This window comes from Paramormyrops kingsleyae, chromosome 10 (genome assembly GCF_048594095.1).
Source record: "Paramormyrops kingsleyae isolate MSU_618 chromosome 10, PKINGS_0.4, whole genome shotgun sequence".
NCBI lineage: Eukaryota > Metazoa > Chordata > Actinopteri > Osteoglossiformes > Mormyridae > Paramormyrops > Paramormyrops kingsleyae.
In genome coordinates, this window is record NC_132806.1 from 26352121 (window position 1) to 26378259 (window position 26139).

Here is a 26139-nt window from a genome sequence, read left to right on the forward strand (position 1 = left end):
CACACTGGCGAGAGTGGGACATGGAAGCATCAACATACACACCAAGGTCTTTCTCATAATCAGCTACCTTTATTTCAGTGGAACCAATAAAATATCTGTACTTTATATTTCTGCTCCCTGCATGGATTACCTTACATTTGTCTACATTAAATTTCATCTGCCAGGTATCAGCCCAGTCACTAATTAAATCAAGATCCTGTTGTAGCCTCTGTGCTGTAAGTTCAGTATCTGCTACACCACCCACCTTGCATGTCTAATGCTTATACATAGATGTCTTGGGAAGAGTACCTTCTCTGTGACAAATCTTGAGAAATACTGAATGCAATCAAACGCTGTATCTGAACAAAACAGTTAGAACATGTGGTTCATTGAACACTGGACACACCCAAGTGGAGCTTAACCAAGTACAATGTGTTTTACAAACAAGCTATATCCTCTGCACCTAAATGTGTGTGTGTGTGACTTAGTGGGCTAAACCTCTGTGCCTGTGATCAGAAGCGTGTTGGTTCAAGCCCAGCACTGGCACATCTGTGAGTTCTTGAGTAAGACCCTTAACCCCCAGCTCCCTGGGCATTGCAACAGGTAGACAGCTTGCTCTCACTTACAGTTAGAGAAGGATAAATGATGTATCTATTATTATCACAACAATGTTTTATAAATTATCCTAAATGTAAATCACTTCATCATAACCGAGTGAATAAAAGTTACTGAGCATTACAAAAGAAATGAATACCTTACCAGCCACAAGACGGCAGTGTAAGCACATATATATCTAAGGATAGCAGCTTACATAAGCTGTTTTTTTGGTTTTATGTTGCACTAATATTCTACTTTGAAACAAATGTTTTTCCTGCTCCACTTATCTGATTTTAATCTTGAACAGACGCAAAACACAAAAACATCGTTTTCTGGGTTTCAGAATGGCGACAACAGTGCAAATCTTACTTCGAACGCTGGGCGTGAAAGAACAGCAAATTTAAAACCGAAAATATTCAGAATTTTTTTTTTATCAGAACTTGACACGATGTGGAGAGAGCGAGAGACACAGGCCGAAAGAGATAAAGAGGGAAGGAGAGTAATGGCTTCGCAGCATAAAGAAAACATTTTTTGTACCAAAATAAATAACAGTCTGTGTGCATTCCTTAAGCAAGAAAAATAATTTATTTAAATGATATAATTTCATCACATTGGCGAGACTGAACTGCTTAACAGACTCACTGGAGACTGAGGTTAATACTCTGAATATTTTAAATATGTCCATACAATGTAAAATAACAAAAATATAATTCCCAGTTTTCGTTTATAAACCCGCATGGACTGCTGCCTCGTCCCACGAGGGAGCGTTTTTAAAGCTTTTCGATTCTGGCAATCTGTCAGGCGAAGTGCCCTCCCCAAGCCAAAGTAATAAACCAGTTGTTAGATTACTACCTATCTACTAAATCAGTTCTGCTGCAGTTTCTTTTCTACTTCATACAGAATAACACTTCATATTGCAACCACGCTCTTCTGTGTTCCTGTTTTTTCTTCACTGTTAGCTATAGCAACCTAGAACGTCGTCTTCTACTCTATGGTTAGCAGTCAATGTTATTCTGCATCCTCTCGCCGTCTCCATTTTCTCCCTCTTCGACCTCCCCTCTGAGAGTAAGGAAAAGCTTTAAAAGTTGCCCCCCCCCCCACCATGAGCAGCCCCCGGAGAGAGTAGGGGGAGAGGAAGAGAATTTCACCCCGGTGGAACATGGCTTACAGCTGGGCCCCACCTTCCAAGCCATAGAGAACCTGTTCCTGATGTGGTCCAGCACAGCCATTGACACACTTGAGCATGTGCGACAGGGTGTCTGGGTTTGTTCTACCCTGAAGGACAACCCTTCGGAGTTAAAATCCCACGCCCAGACTTCAGGAGAGTGGGGTACATTGGTCAATGTAGCCAATTGCACAGGGGGGTTAATAGAGAGACCCTTTGAGCTAACAAGTTGCAGAGGCCTTTACTGGCAGAAGGGCAGTACAGGAAACACATGGGTTATAACAACTATAATAGTGGTTATCATAACAATGAAACATCCTCTGGATACTCCTAATGGAAGTGCAATACCTAGGTGTTTAAAAAACATAGAGGCAGAACGCCAGAGAACAAGGCAAACAAACACTGGTTTTCTTTTTTCTGTTTCATTCACTAAATATTTAAAACAAGCGTCACACATTTACTTAGTTTTTTTTTTCTGTATCTATAAGTCGTTGGATTACCTGAAATATCGATATATGGAAAGAACAGCAGAAAACCAATGTGTACAGGGTCCCAGCACCACAGACAGACAGTCCGGCCGGCCGCGGCCAGTGATGTCGGCTGTCTCGGCATGCCTATAAACACGCTTCGGATCGGCAGCACAGCTTCCCCGGAATGCTGCACCCATATCCCGGCCTACTGAGAGAATTGTCCCAGTTCATTTCACCGTGATGCTTTTGGGCAACATCTTTAGTTCTCCAAACGCTTCTTCATTTGCTCAGTTGCTTCGTGTTTTTTCTGCCGCTGGAATCTGTGCATTTATTGTTCCCCTGCTTTTGCCCCCCCCCCCTCACCCTGCCCCACCTTAAACAACCCCAACCCACCCACTCACGCTGTGTTCAGTAACCTGGCTCAAGGGAACTAACGTTTTTTGGCTGCAACTCGTGTCTACCGTGAATGCTAGAGTGCAGAGCGTATCAAGCTTTCTTAAACCCCTACCACTAATGCATGATCACATAAGCAACAAACAACGCATCCAACATTTTTAATCTAAACTGGATGACAGTACCAGCATTTTGTCAACATTCCTGTGGACCCCCATCAACTGCTTCACCGACCACCAGAGGGCGGTGGACATCTGGTTGGAAAACCCTTGCTCTGAGGAATGCGTCTTCCGTTTTGTGACTTTCTCTAACCTTGACTGTAGAGATAGCAAGAAGATTAGCTGAACCTCAGGCAAGGCTGTAGCTTGACACTACAGGCACAGGCAGAGTATCCTTTCGCAGTGTCCCGTACTGCCATCACACACCATGCAGAGGATAACAGCCAAAGCAATCTAGCCACCCTGAGGACAAATGTCATCCTCGCTGTTGCCAGGTGGTTTGATGTGTATGTGTGTCCACTAGCATGCGTGTATGCTCACACACGCCAAAAGGGTTTCCTGAGTGATAAGAAACACTTGATTGCACAGCGACACTGGACGGTAGCAACCTGTGGCTGCACTGGAGGTGTCTTCCCTTGCATCTTTCCAAGATCACCTGACTTCCTCTCCATCTAGCCCCAGTCCACCTCCAGCGAGCACGGCCAAACCCCTGCAGACCATTCCTGGTTCCTGCGCATAGTGTGTGTATCCGGGCAGAGTAGGGCTCCGTGGCAACCTTCAGAGGTCATGTGTGGTGGCTGTCTTCCATGTCCTTCATCCCAAGGCATTTGTACATTTACATTCGCTTGTTAAAACCATCAAACAGCTCTGCAGTTAAGTTTATATATTTATATATAGCTATATACAAGTTCAATATTTTGGGGGAAAATGGCTGTAGGCTCATGTCTTAAGTTAATGAAAGTGCTTTTTTCCCTAGAACATGAGGGCTACCATGTCCTTCTGGCAAGTCTTTGTGGAATGTTTTGGATTGTTTACCTGTTTGCTTTCATTTGAAGACCTTTAAATGAGACTTATGCTTTGTTCTCAGGAGGCAAATATCCATTTTGGTCCAGCTAGACCACACTCCATAGAGATATCCGAGTCTCTTTTCACTTTCTTACTCATATCTGTGTCCACCCAAGTTCCCGATGTTGCCCTTCCAGATCAGCTGTAGTATTCCATGCTTTACAAAACAGTTCCACTGATGTTATTTTTCCAGTTAGATTTTTTTATGTTCCACACTCTTACTCCCAGAACAATTACGCTAATGTTCTTCCAGTGTGGCCCAGGGGACTACTGGACTGTGACTTGAACAGCAAAGAAAACATAATTGTGACTTTTTCCGAATTGGAATCCACAGAACATTGAGAGTGGTGTCTCGCTGGTTGGAGATCTCTGCAAATAAATGTCATATAAATGCGACGTGTCAGTACAGGACTCCCTGCCTTTTTCCAAATTGGCCAGGAGTTCACTGTCCCTGGGGTGTTCTGGGGCCATCGGTCGGGTCCAGCTCAGACTGGTTGAATTCGGTAACCCGGCGGGCGAGCGGGTTGGTGCTCTTCAAAAGCTCCATGGCTGACACTCTGCTGCCAGTGCTGGGTTTGTTGTTCTTCTTCTGCAACAGGGCCATGAAGTTCTGGTTCCGTGAACTGGATCGGGGTGTGGCCCCCAGCGTGTGGGACCGCGGGTCAGTCCGCACTGGAGACACCAGGCTTGGCCGACTGGTAAAGGTAGCCGACGGTTCCCTGCGCCCCAGAACTTTTCGTTTGGACCTGGCCCAAAAGAGAGGGTGAGAAAAATTCAATTAGAATCCACATGGTCCAAGGTTTTGGAACAAAAAGTGACAGTTACCTTTTTCTTATTGTCCGTTGTGTTTAACAGGAGGCTGTTAATGGAGATTCATTAAGACCATATGTTTCATCTCACAGCCCAAGACCTACCGAAGGTCAAGGCATTAACTGTCACAGTGAACATATGGCCTTAATCTATCTTACTGGAGCATAGCGGTAAGTGTGAGAAAACAACGAAGGAGGAAAAAAGATATGGCGGATATAAGGAGCTCTCAAGAAAGAAGTTGGTTCCGAGAATGTACTTTTTACTGCTGATGGGTTATTTTGCACTCAAAATCTTATTTCAAACTGTAAACAATCTTCTGTCACACTCTCACACAGAACTGTATCGTTTTGGAATAGGAAAAGTGGGAGGAGCATTTGAAGTTCTCCCATTTGCCCTGGCAATATCAGTTAAAATGTACTAATAATAACTAGATTAGGGTTGACATCAAACGTGTGAAGTTACAGCCCCCATGGGCTAATTGGGCTGACTGAATACAAGAATGTTAAATAAAATTTAAATTAGTAATCCATTAAGTCAGGGAGAAGTGACATCTTCACCAAACCGTGGCTTTGTTTAAACGACATGGAAAGGATGTGCAGCATATTTGTTTACGGTTTAGGTTGCGGTGGCTCGGGGCAAACAGAGATCATGTAGATCCCAAGATTAGAGGTCATCTGCACCCTGACAGGACCCTATATGAGGTGCCACATTACCTGTGGATGATAGTGAACAGATCTTCTGTAGTATGGGGCGATGGTGTGAGGCCAAACACACCCTCTGTAGGCTCCTCAGAGATGTGCAGGGCTTCCATCTCTGCAATAGAGCCGCACTCCTCAGAAAATACATATGCAGGGATCCCTGCAGGAAAAATAACCATGATTATTCCCACCTTGACCATTTGCATCTTCAACCAAGATCTTGCTTTGCAACACTAAGAATTGCTGCACATTAGCATTAACAGTAACAAGCATAGGAGGCTTTACATTACAAAAGGTTTTCCTCCTTTATAGTAGCCATTATATTTTGAGTTGCTGAGCAAGGTAAAGCAATTATGTCCAGAAAAATATTCACTCATTTTACATAGGATGAGCAACAATATTTCTTACCTGTCAGTGTCCCTGTAGGAAATGCTGTGACATCACTGTCTTGAGGTTCACTTTGTTTTGTCTGGACCTGGCTTTCCTCTACAGCTGGAAATTCTTCAGACACACGCTCCCCACCCGGCGATGGGGGGCCGCTGTCATCTGCCCCATTGGAGTGGACAACACTAGAGGGCAGCAGGAGGACACTGGGTTTCTTTGGGACCGGAGGGGGAACCTTGATCCGCTTTCTGTCCAGCTCTGCCAAACAGGAGACAGTGACACTGCTGGTCAATGTCCTGGTCTGATGCTCCTTCTTTGGGCTGGAGGGGGAGGGAAGATCAATGAGGCTGGCCCCTTGCTGAATGTCCAGCACTTCCTGATGTTGAGGGATCTCTTGAGTGGCAATGGGTGCTGCTTGCAGAGGTTTCTTCTTGGGTTTTTTCACCACCATGTAGATGTTCCCTACAGGCATTCGCCATTCTTTGGGCGAGATTGGTGGAGATTCTGGACCCTGTAGAGAGGAGGAAGGAGACTCCAGCATCAGGTTGAGGGGTCGTTTGGGAAGGGGGGGCTTCACCGCTACTGGTGGTTTAGGTTTTTCACGGAGTGTGACAGGGGGGCTGTCGTCATCCCTCATTTGCTCCTCCTCGATGATGTCCACGGGGCAGTCCAGGTTATCCTCAATCTCTGAGCGGCCAACAGAACGAAGACGCACGTTTCTCAGATCAGTCTGGGTTACCACTGGCTGCCCTGACTGGCTGGTAGGAGATGTATCAGAGTGTCGTCGGCTAGCCTTGGGCTTGGGCTTGATAGAGGGCAATTCTGAGGCAGATGCCACAGGCAGTTCAAAGGAAAGGCGTGACCTGGCAGGTCTCTCCATGGGGGATGTGGCAGGTAGCGAGGACTTCCTCTCTGGTATCTTTGGCCGCATCTTGCAAGCCAATGGCGATGGTCCAGTCACTTGAGCACTGGGTATTGTTGGTGTTGGGGTCTCTGACTGGCTTGAGTAGCCACTGGAGGGGGACATTAGCCCATGGGGCTTGAAGGGGGAGATTTTTGCCTCTGCTTCAACAGAGAACTGAGAGGGTGAGGTGGCACGAGAGGTGCCAGGGGAGTCAAGGGACTCTGAGCTACCTCGTGCTTTCAGGCACTCTATCACTGTCGTGCCTGTTGCTGTGCTAGAACCAGACAGTGACCTGTAGGGGTCACTGGAGTGCCACTCATTTAGCTGCCATTGGTCAGGGAAGGACAGCTCCACTTCCTGGTCTGGTGCCTGACTCCCCTCCATCGTCTCTCTGATGGACAATGGTATGTCAGGCTCCTCTTTCAGGGATCTGCCATCTCCCCCGAGCACATAGTCTGATAAATAAGAGTCATGCAAGTGCTCTCTGGGAAGGTAGAGGCTTCTGGGCCTGCTCTCTCTTTGAGGGCCCTCAGCACGTGCCCCCCTAAGGTTCTTCACCAGAGACACGCTGCGCACTGGGGGTGGGGGCTTCTTCTTCGACTTCTTCAGGGAGATGCTTCGGGACCTTATCCTCAGTCGCCCATCAGGGTGGAAATCAGTCACCGCCAGAGACTCATTGTCAGCGCTTGCACCATCCTCGGAACTCCCACTAGGGTACATCAAGGCATAGCTCTCGGCTCCTAAGCGTTGGGTATCCATGCAAGACACATTGTCGGCCGAGCAGAATGATTCAGAGTCTGTTGGGGTTGACAGGGACCGTTCACGGAACCTGAGGGCCCCGGGCCGCATGGGTCTCTTTTCCCGATCCCTGGGACTTGCTGCAGCACCTTCAGTCTCGGCCCGTTTGCCTGCCATAATGCTGGTGGTAGCCAGAGCTCTGGCTGATGGCTCCACAGAGTTGGAGGTAAAGGAGCTAGAGTGTGAGCCTGAGCTGTAGGAGAGGCTTGACCCACTCTGGGAGGGGTCCAGCAGCAGGTCAGCTTGCTGTTGGTTAGTTGGTGGTTTCGTAGCTGGACCATGAGCCATCACATAATCCATGGAGTTGTTCCAAGATGGTGAGAAGGTGGAGCCCTTGGGCCCGTTCCAGGAGGGGCTGCCACACATCAGGCCGGCATGCTCCATTGCACCTGATGGGCTCCCAGGGGAGTGCAGCAAGTTCTGCTCCAGGTCACTGTAGGTCTTCCTCAGGAACAGATGGGGGCTCTGGGTTTCGGGAGATGGCGTTAGCAACCTAGTGTCAGACTCAGGACCGCAGATTCCCTGAATCAGGTCAACATGTAGAAGTGCCTCATCACCTGTAGGAACACAAGAACATAATTCCATGATACACTATATGGACTAAAGTATTGGGACACACCACTTAATCATTGAATTCAGGGCTAGATGGAGAGGAAGTCAGGACCTGTCTTATACAGGTGTATAAAATCAAGCACATAGGCATGCAGTCAAGTTTACAAACACTTATGAAAGAATGGGTCATTCTGAATAGCTCAGTGAATACAAGCCTGGTATACGCATAGGATACCACCTTTGCAATAAGTCAGTTCATGAAATTCCTTCCCTGCGAGTCCACAGTCAACAGTAAGTGCTATTATTGCAAAGTAGAAGCATTTTTGAACAACAGAAACTCAGCCAGGAAATGGCAGACCATGTAAAGTAACTGAGTGGGGTCGCTGAATGCTAAGGCGCATAGTGTGTAGAAGTCAGCAACACCCTGTTTACTCAGTAACTGCAGAGTTCTGAACTTCTTCTGGCATTAAACTCAGCACAAAAACTGTTTTGGGAGCTTCGGGGAATGGGAATGGCTGAGCAGCTGCATGCAAGCCTCACATCACCAAGCACAATGCCAAGCGTCAGATGGAGTGGTGTAAAGCACCCCACCACTGGACTCTGGAGCAGTGGAAACATGTTCTGTGGAGTGACAAATCACTCTTCTATGTCTGGCACTCTGATGGATGAGTCTGGTTTTGGCTCTTACTGACTCTTAATGTTTCAGCAATCTAAGACATTTTGAACAATTCTATGCTTTGAACTGGGAACAGTTTGGGGAAGACCCTATTCTGTTCCAGCATGCACAAACCAAGGTCCATAAAGACATGGTTGGGTGAGTTTGGTGTGGAAGAACTTAACTGGCCTGCACAGAGCCCAGATCTCAATGCCATCGAACAACTTTTTTGATGAACTAGAATGGAAATTGCGAGGCGGGCCTTCACGTCAGTGCTTGACCTCACAAATGCTCTTCTGGATGAATGGGCAAAAATTCCTACAGACACACACCAAAATCTGGTGGTAAGCCTTTCCAGAAGAGTGGCAGCTATTATAGCTGCAAAAGAGGGACCAACTCTATATTGATGCTGTGGATTTAGAACGGGATGTCAAAAGTTCCTGTAGGTGTAATGACCAGGTGCCCCAATACTTTTGTCCATAAACTGCAAGTAAATGCTTTTACATTTTAACTACATGAAAAATGTAAATGAAATGATGCTTCATTTACCATTTACACATGTATAGGTACATTGGTTCTTGCTCTCCTATGAGACATATGCACACATCCCTACATGAGTTTTTACTGAGAAATTTCACCCTATGATGCCATCAGGAGTTCTGGAAATCATTAGTACTTCCTTAACGTTTCCATAGAGATCCTTTGTTAAATCCTTTATTAAAAGGGTCATATTCATTTCTAATTTAGTTTCTTGTGAATTCTTTTACAGTATGGTAAAAAATATTCTATATGATGAATTATGTTCTCTGTGAACTGTCTGAAATTTTGAGTGACATTGCATAAGATACTTAATATGTGCTACTTGGTGCTGATTCCTGGTGTAGTAAATGCAACAAGTGTTGCTGAATAGTGTTACTCAGTACTGAGCACTATCCGTAGAATCAGTTCATACTAGGACAGTGGACATGTTACTGGAAACGTGAATATGATACTGGATGGATGGGGGGCAGCGTGTGGCTTAGGCCTCTGACCAGTTCAGCTTAGTCACATGTCCGCTTGGGCCCTTAAAACCCTGAAATGCACCAAAAGTGCCAGATAAATGGCCGACTCTGTGATCCGACCCCGAGTATCGGTCTCAACTGTATATATGTGTGTGTGTGCGTGTGTGTGTGTGTGTGTGTGTGTGTGTGTGTGTGTGTGTCTCACAAAGGAGCGCAAGATGGGATGTGCAAACAGAAGTATTCCAGTGTACCTGTATTCATACTTGCACAAGGGGAAAACATCACTTATTGGGAGTGTGCAAGGTTTGTATGAGCTAAGGGACATGGCGATGGAAGGGGGGAACAGGGATTTTATTTGGGGTCAGGGGGTAAAAGACGGGGAAAACAAAAGGCAGTGGGGAGAAAAATAAATAAACATAGACAAATAAATAAACAAATAAATACAGTGTGTAAACAAACAAACTAACTAACTAATACAAAAAAGGGTCCAAAATAGGCATTGGGTCATGGCAATGGGAACTGGCACATCACCTGATGTTTATGCCCCCCATGTTATTTAGAGGGGGGGCATTAATAGCAGAATTGATCTGTTACTGGCTGAGCAGACATGCTACTGCGATAGCTACTATGTACTGTGGCAGGGCAGACGCATGTCAGAGTTCTTTGCCTCGCTCAGCGTAAACCGGGGACTGACATTCCTCCGCCATCTCCCCTGAGCCTAGCCGGGCAGCGGAGGAGCCGGGGTTGCCACGGCAACGGCTACCTGTTTGCCGCCGCTGTCTGGCCTCGAGCGGAGCATGACCGCGGGACCATGGCGGCCCCTGTCCTGCTCACCGACACGAGCTGCTGTACTGGGGGATGGACAGAGGGTAGGTGAGGCATTACAGATGGGGCAGGATGGGCAAAAATGGGGGAAAAGGATACAGGCATCCAGTCTGGCTTCATAGCAGCCTCACGACTGGATGGAGAGGCGGATAATGGGGTAATGGGGGTGAGGTAAGAAGGGAGGGGGGTGGGATCTGAAGAGAAGCAGGGCGCACCTGTGGTGTCTGTTGGCCACTGCTGTTCTTGGGCCCGACCACTAGGGGGCCAGGGCGGCTTCTCAGCAGTGATGCTGTGCTCTTGACTCCAAAACCCTATGGGCGTGGCCCCCCCCTCACACTCCTCACTGGAAGCCGGCTGAGGAGACAAGAGTGTACTCTCATTCTGAAAATAGTGCTTATAAATACAAATTAATTAAATATGTTTACCTGCATCAATAATTAAGTATTTAGGACATGAACACAAATGTGTACACACATTTTAAATGAAGAAATATTCGGCTGGAATGCATACAGGAGCATCTTTCTTGTTTTTGTTTGGCACCTGAAAAACCATTTTTTAACACAATTTTTAATGTGTAATTTGTAGTACGGCATTTATATCATCATTTTAAATTGCATTTACTGACAATACCCAAAAGACAAAAAAAAAAAGGTTTAACTGTAATGAGATGTCGGGAGTTTAATTAAACAGTGATAAATGTACCGAAAGGGTAAAACCATGTGTGAGACAGGACGGGGGGGGGGGGACGCTCACCAGGAAGATGAACTCTGGTTTCTGGCTGATCAGCCCGGGGGGGTCACTCAGGGAGGTGTCCTCCGAGCTCAGTGAGGAGGGGTGTCGGAACGTCTGCCCGGTCACTTTAGGCTCGTAGAGGTGCTCCTCAAAGTCTGCGTGCCCCCCCCATGTGGAGGAGGGAGGAGATATAGAAGAAGAGAGGGAACAGTGAGTCTCTATCATTCTCCTTCTCATGCTCAGGCTGTTCCACTGTCCACCCCCCCCAACTGCAAGTGCTCTCCTAAAAGCTTTCCACCCTTAGGCCCTGTAGTGCCCCCCCCCCCCCCACCCCCACCACCACCGCCCCTGCCTGTTGGGAGGAGTCCCACTGTATTAAGATGAACATTGAGATAAACTTTATTGATCCCAGGGGGGGAAATTCTTCTGCATACAGCAGTGAGTATGCAGAGTAGAGATGAACATATGTATAGAGCAAAGTGCAGAGACAGCACAGATAGTGAAAGCAGGTAATCGTGATTCAAACAAATTAAAAAGTACACAGTACACAAATAAAATATCCTGAGAAACAGAAATTTGGAATATTAAGGAAATTTAAGGAACAAGAATAATGAAAAAACAGACCGGCAGATTACTACAGACATGGGTTGTCTCCCCATGTGTTAGCGCTGGGGGGGGGGATGGCATATTGGGAGCCAGAGCATTCGTCCAACTGCTGGTGGGAGGATGCACTGTGCAAATGGGTGTACACCCCAGCACAGTATCAGTCTGTCGCTCAGTTATTCAGATGCAGGCTGGGAGTATTTATTCAGGTGCAAAATACTGGGGATTTGAGGGTGTTTATTAGGGTGCAAGGTACTGGGGAATGTTTAAAGTACCCATTGGACTGTGTGTTGGGATACTGATTCCCCTCGTACAGATGCACAAACCTGCACATGGAAAATACAAGCAAATATGCTCATGAAAGACAAACAAAACTAGTGGCCTGATTCACAAAGCAAGATTTATTGGTTAGCTTGTCGGATTTAAGGTACTCCAGTTTAAATAAACTATATCTTCGGTCACTAACATTTAGTCCAGACTACCTTATATCGGAAAAGTTATCATCCTACTCAAAAAATCAGCTTTGTGATACAGGCCCCTGCACATGGACGACTCAAACAAACATGCATACTGTATGGAAAAGACACAAACAAACCTGGACATGGAAGACACAAACAAACCTGGACATGGAAGACACAAACAAACCTGGACATGGAAGACACAAACAAACCTTGACATGGAAGACACAAACAAACCTGGACATGGAAGACACAAAAAAACATGCACACACACAGCCTAACAGATGCTCACAAGCAAAGTATATTTTCTAACACGCAGTATCTCTCCCATGTGCCTCACATGCATGCGCATGCAGTAATATGTTGATGTGTTAACGTGTTGCTGTTTCAGAGATTCAATTCGGCAGCAGACGCCCAGAGAAGCTCATGACAAAAGCAACCCACGCTACCGGACTCCTAGAGCAAAGTCGAGTCTCTCCCTCACCAGGCGACAAACGTCAGAGAGAAAATAGCTCCGGATTCTCAAAACTTCAGCTCGGCGTTCAGCACAAACCAGATAAACAAGACAGGGGTCTGTGTGTCAGCATTGTGCTTAAGGGAACATGCAGCACATATGCTTACATAAGCACGCATATTTAAAAACGAGCTTTTTAAACATATGCACATACGCGTACTCATAACCAGATGCCCAGATTACGTCATTACCCTGGGAAAAACAAACACAAACAAACACTGAGGTTTATAAACGACCTCGAACGAAATAGGGCAAACAGGGAGCAGGGTGCATGCTTCCAGCGAGACCACAGCTGATTCCTCAGACAGAGCCATCCCAGCCAGCAACCACAGTCTAGATATTCATATATTTATGGGGACTGTCCATTCATTTCTATGGCATAACCATAATCCCAGCTATGATGACCTTAACCCCTACCCAGCCCTAACCTTAATCATAAGTAACCAAACAAAATACAAGAATTTTGGCTTTTTTTTTTTTTTTGATTGCATTCACAGATTTTTATAAAACTAAGGTTATCCTTGTGGGGACCGAAATTAATGTAAAAAGTTACTGGTTTTTAATCACATTATGGGGAAATCTGGTCCCAACAATATAATAATCACAAAAACACATCAAAATATCAGTTGAAGGTTAGATGGCAAAACCTTCCAGACGCCCACACACACTCCTTTCCAATATTGCCCTCCCTTCATATATAACCACACTTCTCCAAACTAGAAAAGGATGGAAGACACGGAATCACGGTGCGGCGCAGGTAACCAAACACGGGAACCAAACACCTGACGCGTGCGGACAGAGGAGGACCAGCGAGTGCTCCGTCAGCAGATGTGGCTTCACGGGAGACAGCAAGTCAGCATGTACAGTAACACCAAATGAGATACAGGTGTGCAAGGCAGGCTAACTGGCTTCCTTACTGGTCTTACGGGTCGATTCCAAGCAGGAACATGGATTAGCATACATCTTCATCCCCAGGCAATATCGGACAAAGTAAGGGGTTGTTTACTTGCAGTTTTGATCAACCTGGGGCTGATATCTCTGATACTAAACTGGTCCATCACTGGTGTCACTGAGTCTATACCGGTTCATTATTTCAGAGTTGGTTCTGTCACAGTAATCAGGGGTCCTGTTCTGTTTCTCCAGTGCAATTGCTGGTTCTGAATGGGTTCTGGTCTGGGTGCCACTTGTTTATCACTGTTGTCACTGGCATCACTGGAACTTAGTTGGTTTGGCACTGGCACCACTTGCCCTAACTGGCCTCACTGGTTTGGCATCGGTATCGCTGGTATTCACCCTACAGCCACAGTCCTGCCGAGCACGCCGATCCTCTCCCTGATGTGAGGCTCGGCGACGCGGGAAGGAGCATCGAGCGGCGGCCGGGACGCGCGGCGGCAGTGGCGCTTCAAAGGCGTTCCCTTTCTCCCGATCGCTCACTCGTTCATTTGCCCGCTCCTTCACGGAAACGAGGGCATAGACGGATAATTCGAGCTGCCAATAAAGATGAATGAAAACGCTGAAAGGGAGGGGCAGGCGCTGAGGATGACAGGAGATGGAAAAGGGAGGGAGGGAGAGAGAGAGAGAGAGAGAGAGAGAGAGAGGAAGATCGGAGGGTGGACGAGAAGTACCTCGCATCTCGCCGCACGTTTAGGGGAAAAAAATGAGAGGAAAAAGATGGGGGGCAGTCAGACGGTGCCCAGCTCACGCCCACAGCCCCACACCCCCCGCACCCCCCGCACCCCCAAAAAGCCCCCAAAGCTCCTACCTTGGAGCAGGCTCTGGAGATTGAGCTCTGCCTCCTGACGCAGCTGCTGCACGCACTCCGGCCTACTCCACGAGCCGAACACATTCACATGCTGTTGCCATGACGATCGGAAGTGGGCCGCTCGCTTGCTCTCCGCGTCCAAGTTAGTGGTGGCTGGTACAGAGAGAGAGAGAGAGAGAAATAGAGAGAGAGAGAGAGAGAGAGAGAGCGAAAGAGATAGAGAGAGGGGAAGGAAAGGAAAGGAAGGGAGGCAGGAAGAGAGTGAAAACGTGAGGGAAAGGGAGAGAGAGAGAGAGAGAGAGCAAAATGTAAGAATGTGTGGAATTTGCATACTACCAAGAGACATCCATTAGGTAATGCGGCATCACAGGGGAGGAGCCACAGACGTGGCGGAAGAAACGCTCTGTAATCGCATTTCTGAGTATAATTAATAAGATGACTGTGACCAGTAAGCAGCCGTGGTGTGTTTTTGGGGGTAGGGGGTGCTGCGTTAACCATGGGGTAAACAGTGGGGGTCCCGGCCCAAACTGTCTTTCTGGTCGCAGACATGGCAAACTAGGTAAACACCGGCATGTTCCATTTGTGACCCAGAGAGCCTCCAGCAGTGCATTTTGTGCAAGTTGCCAGTGAGTGAGTTTCACCTTCTTTTAACGACGAGGAGAGATATAACGATGGCAAGCAGATGTTGAATGGACACGATACTGGAAACCATAGGATGACCGGGTGGATCTTCTCATCAGAGGTTCAGAGGCATCTCCTGTCAGCTTTCAGCAGCTGTATACTGCCTGTAAGCTCCCCGAGCCTCGCAGAGACAGTGTTCAATGTCATTGGGTACAGCTCAGGGTCAGGAGGGTCAGCTAAGGGTCGGACTGCGGTCAAGCAGGGGTCAAACTAAAGTTAAACCAATCAATAAGTATGCATACATGAATCTACACTACAACGCAAGGGTAACCACAATGACCTGGCCCGCAGAGATAGGATGTCCTTCATCTAACACTTTGACAGGTGTCAGCCATTGTTGTGAATAATTCCTTGCCTACCGGAACTCGGAACACAAGTGTCACTAATGTTTTTGTTGGGTTTTTCCAAACCTAATCACTCGGGTGTCTTCACACTCTGCTAGGCAGGGTACAAATGGATTTCTTTGTAATTACTGCACCAGACGTTTTTTTTTTCAGAGCCGTTCTTCTTCAAAGAACCATAGTGGGTGAAATTGCACCTGCTCCCGTCTATTCCTGGCAGACGGCTCAGAAAAGCGCACGCAGGCCCAAACGTGTCTCTCTCGCTCGCTCACTCGCATTCTGAAACCTCGCCAGCTCAACTCGAGCTGCTTTATTGTTATATTTTTGAAGATAAAGATACCCTATGCCGCTGCATTATGGCCACAGGAAGTAACGACAAGGGGGTCCTCCTGGGGCTTCAATCTGCAGCCGTTTAGGCACAAGCTTGATTCCTTTAACTGCAACGCCCCCTACTGCCTCCAGCTGAGGATGGCATAAAGGATAATGATGAATGGGGGTATATTGGCACCTTCAACTGGCACCATCGTTTTCAGTCTTTCTCTGGTACGTACACGGAAACAATCCCATGTCAAGCAGTCCTCATGTAAACACTATGCCATGTGACTATAATTCCATTTAACATCCCGGTGAGATGGAGGTGGGGGTAGACAGAGTAGGGGACAGTCAAGCGTAAAGTGCATTCATTCACTTCGCTTATTCGTTTTTGGCATCCGTCCTTCTGTGTCAATCTTCTAGCTCCTCATCCAGGTGAGGACCAGCTTGGAGCGCATCCCAGGAAGCACTGAGAACAGGGCTGGGGACACTCTGTATGGGATGTCTGTCCATCACAAGGCTTTATTGTCAACCATATGAAGCCCTTTCCATTACCCAGTGTTGGTTTGGTTTTCCTCTGATCTCCCCAGTAACCATGCTAAAATGGCTGCCTTTGTTTTTAATCTTTCCCCAGTTTTGTTAAATTCCTGTGCACCTACAAATGGTTCCCATTCCGCCCACCTGTGTGGGGGTGATGTGTGGCACAGCAGGTTAGGGTACTGTGCCTGTGATCGGAAGGTTGCCAGTTCAAATCCTAGTGTTGGCAGAGTAATTTCATTGTTGGGTCCTTGAGCAAGGCCATTAACCCCAATTGCTCCAGAGACTCACTGACTCTACTTTCTCAATGGTACTTCACTTTGGGTAAAAGGAGCTAAAAAAATATAATGGTTATGTGATTCTATTCACCAATGAGCCCGAAGCAAGACATACAATCCCTAAATCTTGCATGGTTCTCTATAAACAAATGCAAGACAATACAATCAGAGGACAGAGGAATATTCTCCAGTTCCGCCCCACTCCATCGCCAGGACAACCACAGAACATGCCCCTGATCCAGTGTCCAGTGGAAGACACGGCAGGCTTAATTAACCACAAGCAGACTAATTAATTACTCTCAGATGACTGTCAGCTCAGGGATTAAGAAATGCCCCCAAAAACAGACCCAATCTAATAGCAATGTACGTATCACGGTATCTCGGAAAGCTTTCCTCTGACAGCTTTGGAGGGGGAGGCTAGTGGCTGTCGGAAGGGGGTCTCACAGGTTGTTTGGATCATCCAGATGACGTAGCCAGGAGCTGCTGTGACCCGGAGCAGCGAGAGACGGCAGGGAGAGACGGGAGGCCGGGATGGGACACGCAAGCGTCAGGTAAGGACGGTAGACTAAATAATTCAGCACTTGCGCTTGTTTGTTTTCCCAGCCCTGCCAAGGGACACTCTGCTGTTATTAAAACACACTGATGCTGTCGACTGTGTGACACTTTGGGCCTAATTCCAGTGCTATTTAATTTGTGGGGTGGCAAGCTGTGAAGCCGATCGCTTCCGAACCATCAAAGCAGCGGGCATTTCGGGATTCATTTGCACAGGAATCGCCTGAAAGCGCTGGCTTTCTGGCACGGACCTAACTGGCCACATCTCCAAATTTCCATCCACCATAATTCACTGCTAACACGTGGCCACCCTCCCATTTTTATACCACACCCTCATTTCTGTCCATGGACCCAGGAGCCACTTGCAAGGTTAGTTAGACTAGCTGACCGCAATGCTTAGAAAGGTGCTACCTTAACAGGTCACATGGCAAACAGATCACATGGCAAACAGGTAACATGGCAAACAGGCCACATGAACAGCAGGTACTACAATAGTTAAGGACATGGACCCTTGAAGAAGGTATTTAGTCTGAACAGCCACAGCAAACCACCCAGGTAATCAACACCAAATAAAGGATTCAGCTGCATAACTAAAATGTGAAAAAAAAAATCAGAGCAGCTTGCAGTTAGCAAGACAAAACAGGTATGATTCAGTTGAAGGTGATCAAGTGGGTACAGTACATGCTAGACCCTTTAATTGGATATTGTGTATTTTCCCCAATTATTTTCTGTTGACCACCAGAGAACATTCAGCCTGGTCTCAGCCCAGCAAGCAGATCCAGCAGAGAAGCTAAGATAAACACCAAGTCTGGAGCAGTGAATACACTTGATTGCCTAGTGATTTGCTTCATCGGAAAACACACAATTTGCTTTAATATGCAGCTAATTTCTACTGAAGGGTGGCATTGGGTGGCACAATCGCCTCACACCTCCAGGGTATTGGGTTCGACTCCCACCCTGGGGTCTGCGTTGTGCGAGAGTCCTCTGTGTACTCCTGTTTCCTCCTGCTGTCCAGAGCATTTCTATACTGTGTGATTGTCTAAGTGAGTGTGTGTGGTGTGCACCCTGTGATGAACCGACATCCCATGCAGGGTGTACCCCAGCCTAGTGCCCTATGCTTCCTAGGATATACTCCAACCCTGTACTGGATAAATGGAGATGGAGGAGATGAATAATTGGATTTTCTGCTAAATCACTTGTTGTGACACAAAGCATCCTTTAACGTAAAGCCCTGACCGACACCTATCTGAAAACGACAGCTTCCTGCTACTTCTCCTTGCGCTCTTGGGTCTGAAGCGATCGGTAGCGACGCCGTTCGGTTTTACCGCCGCAGCTGAGCGATGGTGAGCCAGATGGAGGGAAATGCCATCTCGCCTATTTTTATCACTCGGCCTGGGTAATCAATCGCTTTGGGGAATGAGCTCCACATACGATTGGACAGACGACCGCGGGATGAATTGTGCCATCACCTCCGCTATGACGGCGGCTCGCATTGCTCCTCATCCACACCCTTCATTCCAGGCCATTGTCTTGCCCAACGAGGCACTGATCTCAGCCTGGATGAAACAGCAGCGGGAAAAAAATTATACTGGTCGGTATTCAAATTTATAGCCCTGACCTGATGTCTGAGGCAAAAAGATATGAACAGTCACCAAGGGAATGAAACTATCTCTCCGTAACAGTTCCTGGGCCATTGTGTCTTGATGATATAGTATTAAATAAAAGGAAGGCTTCAAGCCTGGCACAATATTTAAATATCTGACTTTGAAATATTGCTGGATCGTGTGAAAGACACATGAAGCTCTACCCAAGCAGACAATCCATGGGGTCTCATTCTAATTCGGAATTACTGGAATTACTGTCCCACAGACAATGCTCTGTAATGTGACACTGAACATAAATGTAATAAGGAGTAATAAGGAGTTTTAGGCTGATGGCAGTGACAAGGTGGTCTTGGATGTCTTTCTGACAGCATGTGCTCTGGGTCCATCCCAACCTATCATGGGACACTGAACAATAATTTCAGGCAATGATTGTATCCACTGGATTGGCACATCAGGGGTGGATTACATGGCCTTGTGTTCCTGACCCAGAATCCTTTGCTTTTCACAGACCGGAGGAGAGCGAGACAGCCTGTCACTGTCGTCACACCAGTCAGTGGCTGGTTCAGACTATAGCTCTCACTTAGCCTCCCCTTTTCTGGATGCCTCCCTCCTTTTCACAGCTGAGCCGCTGCGGCTCAAACTGCTGACTCCCGCTCGCGATTTTGGTCAGTATTTCACTCATGCGGAAGAGCACAAACAGACAACTGCAGACTAGAGAGACGATTAGACTCCAGCCGTGGGGGGGGGGCGCTCGAATATTGAGATACACAGTCAGTTTTCTGTAGTGCACACAAGCAGAGACACACGTCTATCATTAACTTCGGATTGTACGCTTAGGTAGAGTCTCTCTCAAGGGTTCGACTGCAGGCAATAAATACAGGTACTCTACAGGTATTCATTAATTTAGAATAGGCATTTAGTAAAGGCACTCTACTTGATTTCTCCAAGAATCAATAAAGTTTGTCTAATCTAATATAATCTAATCTAATAATTATTGTAGGAATTTAGAATATACATAGCATACGCGTTTAGTATAGGTACTCTACATGTATTTATTATTGGCATTTAGTATAGGTATTCTACAGGTATTTCTACTGGTGTTTTTATATTATAGGAATTTAGAATAGGCATAAAATATGCATTGAGAAAAGCACTGTACAAGTATTATAGGAATTTAAAAGGCACCCTATGGGCATGTATCATAGCAATGTAGAATAGACATTTAGTAAAGGCACTATACAGGTATTACAGGAATTTAAAATAATCATAGAATAAGCACCGAGTAGTGGCACTGTACGGGTTTTTATAATAGGCATTTAGTATTTAGACTTTTTTAGGCATTTAGTATAGACACTATGCAGGTATTTAATATATGCAAACATTTATTATGCCCATTTATTATAGGCAGACAGGCATTTAATTTAAGCAGCATACTGAGATTTATGCAAAGGGATTTAATGCAGGCATGGAACAGGCAACAACCCTGACCAATGTAACAGATTTCGGGGTTAAAAGTCAGTGGATGGATTGGTTAACACAAGCATTGTATGGGCATGTAGTAAGCATTATGACCACTAGTATGAGAAAGAAACTTAACAAGTACATACCCCCAACATCCCCACCCACCCTGCGACAATCCCAGTACCTGCTTCTGCTCCAGCGTGTCCCAGGTTACCTCTCTCACCCCAGAAATGATCCAGTCCCTTCATGTCCACAAATGTGGGGGTGAGGCAAATGGGATGGGAGGAGCCGGGGAAGAAGATACAGAGCAGAACGATGGAGATGGAGAAATAAAGAAAAAAATAGATGGAGGAGATTAAGAAAGGAGGAGATAAGAAGGAGATATTGAGGGAGAAGGTGGCATATGGAGAGAGGAGGAGAGAGTGAGGGAGACGGAGCGACAGGCACTGGTAGGAGGGGTCTGTCTGTCACCAGCTCCAGGACAAACATGTGGATGCTTCCTTCCCGGTCTCCAGCCACACGACCCCCAGCGCCACTCTTTCCTTCCCAAAGGCAGCCAAACTGTTTTCCTGCCTGGGGACCAGCAGGGGGTTTTGTGACTTACTTTCCATACCCCACTGTCACTCAGGTCATCTTCACACTGGGACCTTTGGCTGGGCTTTGGGTGAGGCACCTTCCTGCTGTAGTCCGAAACGGTCTCTGACCCAACAAACACATGGAAAGCTATTCATGACTGGAATCGTGCCAGGAAACAAGGAAAGACCTGCAGCTGGACCCGACCCTTAAATGCTACGATGAGGCCCAGAAACCCCAAGATTAGATCCGCAAATTCTGAGATCAGGCCCACAAACCCTGGGATTGGACCCACAAATCCTGAGATCAGGCCCACAAACCCTGGGATTGGACCCATAAATTCTGGGATCCACGACATGAACATGGGAAGAAAACAGACTTTGTACATATAGTATATTTTAAATGTTAATGTTAATCCTCTGCCAGGACACCACACACACACCCAAACCCAAAGAGCATAAGAACACAAACAAGATACTCAAATGGGATTTAAACACACGCTGACTGCACCTCCTACTCCCTGAAGCCTGCTGGGATTAACGCACACAGGCGCAAGAAGCAGGGGGCCATGGCGGCCCCCTGCCCCCCCCCCCAACCCGCCTCAATGCTGGCATGTCACCATGGCGACCACACGCCGCCGCAGCCCCGGCTCTCCCCGGGCAGGGAGAGGTCATCGGCTGGACGATCGGCGTCGCGGACGTGTGGCATTTCCTTCGACATGCATAGCACACCGCGGTAGTCAAGGGAACCGGCAGCGGTGATCGATGGCGGCAAATAATGAGCGGGCCACATGTATGGGGGTTCAGCGAATAGGTGTGCAGGCGTGTGTGTGTGCATGTGCATGCATGTGTATAAGTGTGGGTGGGCGCCGGTGTGAGCATTTGCACGTGTGCGAAGTAACGTGCCCGTATGCATGTACTGGCATGGAGATGAGCGCGGCTACACGTGTGTATGAGTGTGTATGCGTGTGTAAGCATGTGTATGCGTGTCCCGTGTGGTCCGCTGTCCTGCCAGCAGTGAGCATCCTCATCTCTCCGGTGACACCATCCTCGCAGCTGGGCTCACAGCGACTGGCAGTAAAATCTCCCCGCCCCTGTCCACCAAGTCCATCCAATCTCTAGCCCCTCTAGTTACCACTGAACCCAGTCTACCCAAAACCCAAGTTCATCCATCCCACCCAGTCCCACCAGATGCTGGCCGATCCAGCTGAACCTACATAGCATATCGCACACCAGGAGAGCCGTATCTGACACTGACCCCCACCCACTGCCGCAAATGCAAACCCAGTGCGCTAAAGAGCAGCTGTCCCACCCCGTCCGCTCAGGTACCTGTTGCCCCCAGGGGTCGGTGCCTCCCCTTGGACCGGCGCTGGGAGTTCCCCATCACTCCGTGCTTCCTATCCCAGAACATCACCTCATCCCAGAGTTCCTGCCACCTCGGGCGACAGAGCAGGGTCGTGCACGTGCGTGCGTGTGTGTGCGTGCGTGTGTACGTGTGTGCGAGATGGTGTGCGAGCCGCCGTCCGTGTGAGGCCACGTGTGTGTCTGCGTGATCGCGTCCTGGCGCCGGTGTGTGTGCGCGCGTGTGTCCGTGTGTGTGCGTGCGTGCCTGCAAGAGTGCGTGGCTCAAAGGCTGGGAGAGCGTTCCTCTGGCTGCGATGGCAGCGTTGCTGTGGATGCCAGACTCATTGACAGGGGGGAGGCGGAGCCACCACTGCAGCCGGGAGGGGGGCAGCGTTGGGGGAGAGGGGAAGAGAGAGAGAAAGCGAGAGGGAGAGGGAGCGAGAAGAGGAGGGAGACCGGGACACAGAACAGGACGTCTCCCAAGGACGCGGGAGAGTGGGTCCAGAAAAGCGCAAGAGGAAAAAGATAATAAATAACCTGCAGTCAGGACCGTCTATATAATGGCACGTGAGCCAGCAGAACCCCCCCCCCCCCCGCCGCTGGCCCCGCCCTCTGCAGGCACATGCTCAGTGTCACGCCAGCACTGCCTCTTATACATTCATCACAGGCATCTGTCTGGCAAACATCACATGACAGCAGACTCTGCGTGTAAGGGAGTCTCTATCCGTGTACACACGATGGGGGGGGCGGCGGGTGGGGGGGGGGGCGGCTGCGGTCACTATTTAACCTCCCTCTGAGCGATTCTGATCACTACTACACAATTGAATACATTCCACACGATTAACCAGCCCTGTACACACTGCACTCCTGTTAATTATTTCTGTACCAGTTAACAGCTCTTACACCCACCATGGTGAGTATTAACCAGCACTGCACACATGACGGCCCCATACTGCCCATGTCACAATGCTTTTAACCAGCCCAGCACTGCCATTAACAAGCCGATCACCTACGTGACAGGAGGGTGCTGATTCGTGCAATAGGCAGCCTAGACTTGCCCCGTCCATCGTGTTGCCCGGTAATCGGTGCCTGACGGTGGATCAGCTTAGCACTGGATTGGCTCACTGACAGACAGTAATCTTATCATGACCCACCTGGTTCACACTCAGGTGTGGATCAGGCAGTGACTTTTTGACAGGAGGAAGTCACCCGATTTGTGTGTCTGTCCTCTTCACACACAATCACATTCGCATGCACATGTGCAGTAGATCTTCTCATACGCTACGGTTGCCATTTCTTATCCCCCAGGCATTTCCTCAGAGCTGGTCATCACTCATACAGCTTCTGCTACTTTTCCTTTGAGAACAGGAGAGACATAAAAAAAAAACCGTGCATGTAAATGAATCACAAATAAATTGGCGTTCGCGAACAACGCCGCCAAGGCGACCATCAGGAACACGCGTGTCCACGTGCCCGCCCCCTCCCCTCTGAAGGGGATACTCACGCTGTCTTTCTTTTGCCAAACCAAATCAAACTCCTTTCAAGACAATTCCTACCTTCTCCCGCATCGTTCGGCAGCAGGGCCAGTCAAAACGCTGGATCTCACCTTTTCACATGCTCACAGCCAGCAGGCAAAGAGCAGATCTCCCAGAGGCGGCCGGTATTAATATCGTTAATGTTGTTGTTGTGGTTCTTATTCTGTTGTTAACCTGACACTTCTGTTTTTTTCATGGCCTTTCCGAGGTTAAGCAGAGCATCTCCTGGGATCAGAGTCACCAGCCTTCCCACGTCTGTTTTCTCTCACAGAGACTGTGCAGGACGGTACGAGAGCTGCCCCAGGACCAAACACGCAGGCCTTTCCGCTGTCAAACTGAGCCGACCCTCCACGCCCCCCTGCTGAAGCAAACACTGGTCACTTGTGCCCACTGACACCTCTAACAGCTCACCTACGTCCAGAAAGAAAAGTCACCACCATGGCCCGGTCACGACCCCAGCCGTCGCGGCGCACGTCGCCCATCACGACCTGTGGCGGCTCAGCGGACATCCAGCTGGCAGGATTACCCGGTAATTAGCCACTCGTTAATAAGGAACCTCCGTCATCGGCCCCGTGGTCTGAATACAGTCATGAGATTAGGCTCCGCCCCGGGGGCGGGGCTACAGGCCACCGCCTGGAAGGCCTATAAACCCGGCGGTCTCTTGATCTTGAGTTATTTATGCATTTTAGCTCTGTTTCATTTTCCCTGCAGCTACAGCCGTGAATTACACCACTATAACTTATGTGAGGCTGTGGATGCAGCCTGGTACCCCCCCCCCCCCACCCCCTCGGCCTGCTGGTCATCCTCAGAGCAGGAGGGTGAGGTGTGTCTGGGCAGTTCAGAGGGGAGGGAGAACGGAGGGTGCAAAAAAGAAGGGAGGAGGCAGTACCATCCCAGCTACCGGTGCTCTAGAACCATGTTCTATCGATGAATGTTACCCCTTGAGAAAAGCCCAAAACAGTCCAAGAAATGTAGCTTTCATCTTACTTAGGAACAGTCTTATTAGTGCTCTCCCAATGCCACAGCAACACAATGTTCCCCTTGTAATTTCTACTGCGACTGCAGGCTGACCTGTTATCGCTGGCTTTCAGCCAATCCTACAATTCGGGGGCGGGGCCCCAACACACATTCACTTCATCAACTCTGTCTGAAGGTCACTGTCCCACAAAACAATGAGACGCAGGACGGCGACCGCCTTCAGATGGCCCTTAATCGCCTTATGGCGGCCCAGGGGGGAGTAGGCGTGCGATCATCTGGGAATACAGCTTCACAGAAACCTCAGGCTTAAAGCTGTTAACCAGGCATCCTTCGTAAAATCAGCGTTCATCTGTGCTCTGAAACACTGGTTCGGTCTTCAACCAATTTGAATGGTGCTCAGGGTAAAACATGAAAGGATCTGGCAGGACCCAAAGCTGGAATGCACTCAGGCATGCAGTACCCAGAGTGGTCACCAGGGGTCAGGGTTGCTACATATTTTTGATTTCACATGCAAGGGCAGTTCAAAGGTCCTACATTTGCTGTAGTCATTCCAGCTGATTTATCCATCCATCCATTTTCCAGCTGCTTATCCTGCTCAGGGTCAACTGGGAGGCCTGGAGCCTATCCCAGGCAGCACAGGGCACAAGGCAGCGGTACATCCTGGACAAGATTTGAGAAACAGGCATAAATATTAAACAGCGGTCGAGGCATGCAAGTTGGGCTGCAATCAAATGCCCCACGCACTGGTGTGGCAGTGTTGTGCCGGCCCACTGGGTTTCCATCCCATTCATTTGGTCTTGCCGCTTGTCCAGAGTGACCCATGGGTGGGCAACGAGTGGCAAACCCCTGCCCATGCAGTTCACCGCGCAGCAAATTTGCACGGGCACGCGCCGCCAATCTGCATGCAGGCAGAGTCGTGCGGTTGCCAGGAGACGGAGCGCGAGGATCTCACACAGGGTCTGCAGGTGGAGCCGGAGATGCGGAGCTCAGCTCCTGACCGCTGAAGCTCAGAGGAGGCATGATGTGATTCGCATCACGAAAGGGTCGTAGTGGTGGGGGGGGGGGGGCACAATCACGTTCCCCTGACATTGTACACACCCTGAATCCAGCAGAGCCTAGAAGAGAGGAATCTCCTCCTTTCCAACAGCGCCCTCTAGCTGTAGACCTTCCGCCATCAGCAGGCCTCACTTACTCCTCGTCATGAAAGCTCCAAAAATAATCTATTATGTGTACAGTTAAATATATAGATGTAGAAAGTTTATAACTCCCCCGCCCTTCAGCATCTCGGCCTTCATCCCTGATATCTCCAGGCCACCCGGTGAGCCGCCCAGAGCATCTCACGCTCTCCTCGCATCCAGGTCGTCGGCCTCGATAACTGTACCGCGTCACCTTCACCACCACTGCGGGCCCCACCCCGAACAACCCCCCCATAGTTTACTGCTCCCCAGGGTGTGAAACTCAGACTCCGAGAAACCAGACCACAAAGTATAAAGAAAAGGCAGAAAGCAAAACATACATCTTCGGCATGATGGAGCTGGGGCAGGCCGGCGAGGCCGAGCAGAGCCCATAATTCACGGGGC

At 48.5% G+C, this 26139-nt stretch overlaps 1 protein-coding gene across 6 annotated transcripts in view; it reads right to left on the minus strand.

Annotated features, from left to right (window-relative positions):
- Nucleotides 1-1142: 1142 nt before the first annotated feature.
- nhsl2 (NHS-like 2) overlaps nt 1143-26139 on the minus strand; it is a 40673-nt gene continuing 15676 nt past the window's right edge. For 3 of the 6 annotated variants that reach the window (XM_023797730.2, XM_023797736.2, XM_023797732.2), the window contains exons 2-7: nt 14365-14517; nt 11049-11182; nt 10511-10649; nt 5585-7819; nt 5192-5336; nt 1143-4414 (exon numbers count right to left, since the gene is read on the minus strand). In XM_023797730.2, coding sequence (XP_023653498.2) covers nt 4111-4414; nt 5192-5336; nt 5585-7819; nt 10511-10649; nt 11049-11182; nt 14365-14517 — 3110 coding nt within the window. In that variant the 3' untranslated portion in view covers nt 1143-4110. Of the gene's footprint in view, nt 4415-5191; nt 5337-5584; nt 7820-10510; nt 10650-11048; nt 11183-14364; nt 14518-20314; nt 21987-22031; nt 22397-26139 lie in introns of those variants that run through there. The other 3 variants (XM_023797733.2, XM_023797734.2, XM_023797731.2) reach the window with 3 other exon arrangements.